The 5,450-nt window shown below is 41.8% G+C and overlaps 1 protein-coding gene across 1 annotated transcript; it reads right to left on the minus strand.

Annotated features, from left to right (window-relative positions):
• Positions 1–1,299: 1,299 nt before the first annotated feature.
• GDF5 (growth differentiation factor 5) lies at positions 1,300–5,091 on the minus strand. Its single transcript, XM_074887841.1, has 2 exons — positions 4,458–5,091; positions 1,300–2,857 (listed from the first exon to the last, which is right to left on the minus strand). Exons 1-2 carry the CDS (start codon positions 5,089–5,091, stop codon positions 1,989–1,991), a joined length of 1,503 nt encoding a protein of 500 aa, XP_074743942.1. The 3' UTR covers positions 1,300–1,988.
• Positions 5,092–5,450: the final 359 nt, after the last annotated feature.

Genomic DNA, 5,450 nt, shown 5'->3' on the forward strand with positions numbered 1-5,450 from the left:
CCTGGGCACACTGCTGGCTCCTGTTCAGCCGGCTGTCAATCAACACCCCCAGGTCCCTCTCTGACTGGCATCTCATCTGACTCATCTGACCGACTTCTCATGCACATGTTACAAAGTAGCTTCAAGTGCTCCTCATTCTACATGCCTGTTAACCTGTTAGTTAGTGATTCGCCTTCCTGTCAAGTAACAGCATTCTGACCCACCTTCTTTTGTGTCATCACATGGCCTGCACCAAGCAGGATCAATTCCTGCAGGCAGAGATCGTGGCGCTGAGCTATTATGAAGAGATCGTACATACGAAAGCTCCCTGCAGTGCTTTTTCTGTATCACCACGCTATAGGTTATGGTACCGGGCAGGTCTGCCCACACAGGGGAACTCCATGTGTCTGGCAGCAAGGCCACTTAACCAGGTATTTTAAGCTGATTAAAGGCTCAGCTGCCTAGAGAGTGCAGGAGGAAGGGCAGAGCTCTTGGTCACTGTTTCACTACAGCTGTTGACCAGGAATTGAGGATGGTTTGTCACTAGTGTGAGCTAGAGCATGTCCAGTCTGGGGTACCGACCAGGAGGACCTCAGGGGCCATATTCAGCTCCCTGCCACTACCCACACCAGCGATGCTGGGCAGAGTTCAAATCCAGGAAATTATGTGACTTGATGGTTTAAACTGTGATGAAACAACATAAAACCTTAGAATTTATATTTTATACTATTCATAAGCTACTTCAACAATTTCTGATGGTTCTTACGGCCTTTCTGATCTGTCTACAGTTGAACATCTGGTAACCAGTTTTGTAGGTGGAAACATACACAGAATAATCGCACAATAAATTTATAATCCATGTCTAGAATAGATAAAGCAGATACGCAAACACACAGCCCTTGGAGGTTGGAATGGAAGGATACCAGAGCTCTTTTGCAATCATCTGCATAACTCATTTTTGCCCCAGATACATCAAGTGATAGTGTCATTCCCCAGCAGATCAAACCATGCCATATTTTCAGATCTTTCTTCCAATGTTTCCACAGTTTCTCCCTGTGGCAGCAGAGTTAGAGGCAAGCAAAATACATGGACGTGTTTTGCATACCACTGGTATTCTGCTGCACTGAAAAATCCCTTTCACTTGTATTTATTGTACAAAACCATTAAAAAACAATTTCTTAATAGCATTGTAATTATGCAGAGTTGGACAGCTAGACACAATGTAGCACTGTGTCAATAATTTATTACATCTTATGCCATAATTGAACACTTTTACTATGAGCATTTGAGAACAACTTGGACCTTATACAGAGTAATATATCTTGCTACATAATAATGGAAGGGTGGATACTTAAGAAAGATATGTAGCTCGGAGAAAAACATACATGGAAGCAAATACCTCCTGCATCATCTATCTCCATGTAAAACTTAAAACTAAATCAACATATTATATTTAATGACTCCTTTTTTATATATGCATAGTTTCAAGAGCTAATCAGAAAGAAATCATATTACAGTGTAACTATTTACACCAAGATGGGAGCACACCAGAACACAACCTTCTCTTCTAGACATCAGGACTCTTTTCTTACATTTCTTAATGGATAAAGCACATGGGACTCAGACATAAATTCAGTGTCAAGAACATTGTTCAAAGGATCGAAGAGGTCATATCCACAGCTCACTGATACCATCTTTACCCACTGCCTCGAGGCTAAAAGCAGGTGATCTAGAGGTGTGGAGGTATAATCTTCTCTGTCATGGACTTCAGATAGAGCCAGTCTCATGTCGCTGACACAAGGCCTTATATCAGGTTGCACGACAGCATCCCAATGCTACTGAAATATGCCCATGGTGGAGAGACATATAGGAGCACTGGATTTATTGCTACATCCTTGTAAACATACTTACCCTAGAGGTAAGAAATCTAGTTAACCTTGTTTGAGGAGAGGTTATGTTCAGTGTGTCATATTACCTTTCATAACATATTCATGTGAGCAACTGTTCTGCTACCTACAACCACATGACTCCACCACCATGTCCTCATATTGCTTGTACACCACGTTGTTTGCAGAGTCAATGAAAAGAATGCTAATAGGACTCAGCCTAGTTGGGACACAGCAAGTCGGGGGTGTTGATTCTGGGTCCATTGAGTTCATTAATGTTTGGATAACTGCATGATTGGTGGGCTCCAGATGGGATCGAAGGGGGAATTCACAGAGCCCTTCGCAGTGATAGGCTTCATACTCTAGAGGGGCTATTATCCAGTCATCCCAGCCCATATCCTTAAAGTTCACATGGAGGGCTTTTCTGCTACACCTTGCCTTCAGATTCTTAGTGGGCCTCTTCCCTTGCCGTGTTGCTAGAGGAGCTCTTCTCTTCCGCCTCTGATTGAATAAGTACTCATAAACAGTCTTGTCATCTTGGCCAGATCTAGCTTTGATTTCATTGAAGAATAAGTCTCTTTTTTTCGTCCTCCCAAATACCAAGAAGAGAGCCTTTTCATTGACCTGTCTTCCCGTTCTATTAAATCCCACACTCCTGAGATCAACAGCTCTCCCCCTGTCAAAAGTTTCCAGTTCAAAACACAAGTTAACCAAGTTCTTAAAGTTCCTGAAAAGTTTCCAGATGTCAAACACTTCCCACTTTGGTGTATCTGTGATACTGACAGGACGAGAGTCCAGGAGTGTTGCTGCTTGTCTGTTTGTAGAGCAACTAAATAATTTCACTTGGGAAGTTTTTCCAGAAGAATGAGACTTCCATGTATCAGAAGGCTTCTTCCTCAATATTCGAAGCTCTGCTCCCAGCAAACCATCTTTTTCTAATGCACTGATGTCAAAAATATATTTTTGTTTTCTTATAGTTGGCGCTCGCTCATCTAAAAAAAGCACACACATTTTTAAATGTATATCAAGCACAGATCAAGATCAGTTATTCAATTCTTAATGGTTTTCCTGAAGTTTGCTCATAAGTCTGGAAGTTTCCTTAATTAGCCCACCAAACAGAAAGAGCAATTTTTGTCTAAGGGATCAGTTCTGTGCAGGGACCCAGAAGAACCCAGTGACTCAACAGGGAAATGAGTTTCTGAGTTTGCCTTGTAGAAATCTCATTTCTTTCACTGGCGGGCATTTTCTAGCTTCAAAGCAGCAATTAACCAATTGAAAAATAGTCCTTTTTCAGGGCTGAGCACTCACAGGGCCTATTCACCACTTATATCCTACTTAAATTACTGAAACAGAGCTTCAGTGGTGCCCAGGCCTCATGCTGGCTCCAAACATGAGCAAATTTACCCTTAGACGATACAATAGTGAATTAGTCCTTTAAAACCAACATCCCCCAGGAACTGCCAGACACAAGGATAATTGCCTTATTAACTTAACTCCACATGATTCACAACTTTTTCAAATTGGGCAGAAAAACATACCTCCCTTTAACCTGAAGTTACATTTGCTTGGTTAAGCTCATAAGCAACACTAACAAGGAATATGGCTGAGCCAACGTTTTAGCGACATTACATTAACAATGCCTTCCACTGGCTAGCTGAGAACCTGAATGCAGCGCTTGTGAGCAGCGTGCCATCCCTTCCCAGAAGCCAAGCTATTCATAATTAATTGGCAAACAAATCCAGTCCTGGCTGAGTCTTCCATCACTATTACTTTATCAGCTGTAGCCTGTGTTGCTTCCCTAAGTACATGACAAATCACTGGAAGCAACATGGGGCTCTCCAACCAGAGCGGTGAGGTGAACATCATTCTTCAGGAGCCTGGTTATTTCTTGTGTGAAAGCAGACACTAGTCCAAATTTCAAAAAAAGTTTGGAACCAGAATGTTGAACAGCAAGTTCTGGAGTCCCAGAAGTTATTACTCTTGTTCGTCTGTGCTTAGCTGTGGGGCTTCTGTGGACAGAAGTTTGGTGGAACCTGGAAGCGTGAGCTCCGAGCTAGCACAGATACACCCACCCTACGCTGTAATGACTCTGGGTCTGCAGTGTAGTTCCTCATGATTCTACCTTGAACAAATCAAGCTGACCCTTTGATTACTGAAACTTGTGGGTTTTTCACAGAATAGCCCCGTTCTTAGCGTATCATGTGTTTTTAGACATACTTTACAATACAATCTAATGTCAACAGCTTCCAGGAGCTAGTTATGGAAAGAAAATAAGGCAAAAATTTAAAAGATTTTTAAACGCCTAAGCATGCAAAGATTGATTGACTTTCAACAATATGCATCTAAAATATTTTCTAAATGTTTTGTTTGGCTGCCACACAACCATCAAGTGCTGCCTCTAAATGAATTTTCTAAGATAAGGCAGGAGGACAAAATCTGCAGCAAAGATGTACGATTTAATTTACATTAAAAAAAGCTATTTGACTTTAACAAAGTATGATTATTTTCTGATACTCTCTACGTGTATAAACACTCAGACATCTCTCTGTACACACACACACACACACACACACACACGAGCTCCTTTCTTACCTTGTCCTTTGTCTATAAAGCTGGTTATTGTATTGGCAAGTCCAGCCTCCAGTTTTACACTTCCATTAACACCTTTTCTTTCTGCATCTGAGAGAGTCCTGTACAAAGAGAGCATGTATTCATGTGGCGTTATAGGGGGATGTCTGAAAGTTTCCTTAGTTTCCCTCTGGGTTACAGGCTCTTTAGTCTTTTTGGTTTTGAAAGAATCAGTGTCAGTACTGCTTGTGCCAGTTTTTTTCAAAGCCACCTTGCTGCTAAGATTTTGAACCTTTGGAGTCACTGTCCTTACTCCAGAAGGTCTGCTGGGGAGTTGTCCTACCTTGCCCTCCGTGGCTGCTGTTCTTGAGAGAACCTTCTTTGATTCATCGTTCTTGGCCAGCAGAGCTCCAGCCTGAACAGCACTGCTTTTAGTCCTAGCCTTTGAGGTCCCAGTACTATATCCATGGCTTGCAGTCCTCAGTGTACCTGCCCGTGCTGAGGGATTCCTCTCTTTTCCTTCTGCTTTTAAAAAACCTAGTTTAGATCCTGGATTACTTTGACCTGCTTCAGAATTACTCAGCGCTCCAGGAACGAGATCCAGAGACAGCCAAGTCAAATGCCAAAGCAGTAAAGTGAGAAAATGCAGGATTTTCATCCTCTGGTCTTCCTCTGAATGCCACTAAAGAAAAAATCAGAAAAGGTTCCTCCAGTTTGGCAGAAGAAAACATGAAAGAAATTAAAAACCAAAGTCAGCAAAAAGGGTTTTCGTTTGAGATTAAAACATTTCAAATCTCGTTGTTCAATACTTGTATCCAGTCCCATAGTGGAAATGCTCATGTACTCAGATACGAGCTCCCCTGACTTCAGTCAGCAGCTATAAAGAACTTGTTCTTGAAAAGAGAAAGTTTACCACCTCGTTTTCTTCTGTAAAACTGACTGAAAACTTGAAGGAGTCCTGTTTAAATCCAAGGGGTTTTTTTTCCAAGAAGGAAGAATGGCGTAATGCTGCCTCTG

Source organism: Strix uralensis, chromosome 18 (assembly GCF_047716275.1).
Source record: "Strix uralensis isolate ZFMK-TIS-50842 chromosome 18, bStrUra1, whole genome shotgun sequence".
Lineage (NCBI taxonomy): Eukaryota > Metazoa > Chordata > Aves > Strigiformes > Strigidae > Strix > Strix uralensis.

Excerpts from the sequence above, each read along its gene's own strand:
- GDF5 (XM_074887841.1), bottom strand. The coding sequence starts at position 5,091 with ATGAAAATCCTGCATTTTCTCACTTTACTGCTTTGGCATTTGACTTGG. Across the intron at positions 2,858-4,457 it reads CTTTATAGACAAAGGACAAG|ATGAGCGAGCGCCAACTATA; the intron begins GTAAGAAAGGAG and ends TGCTTTTTTTAG.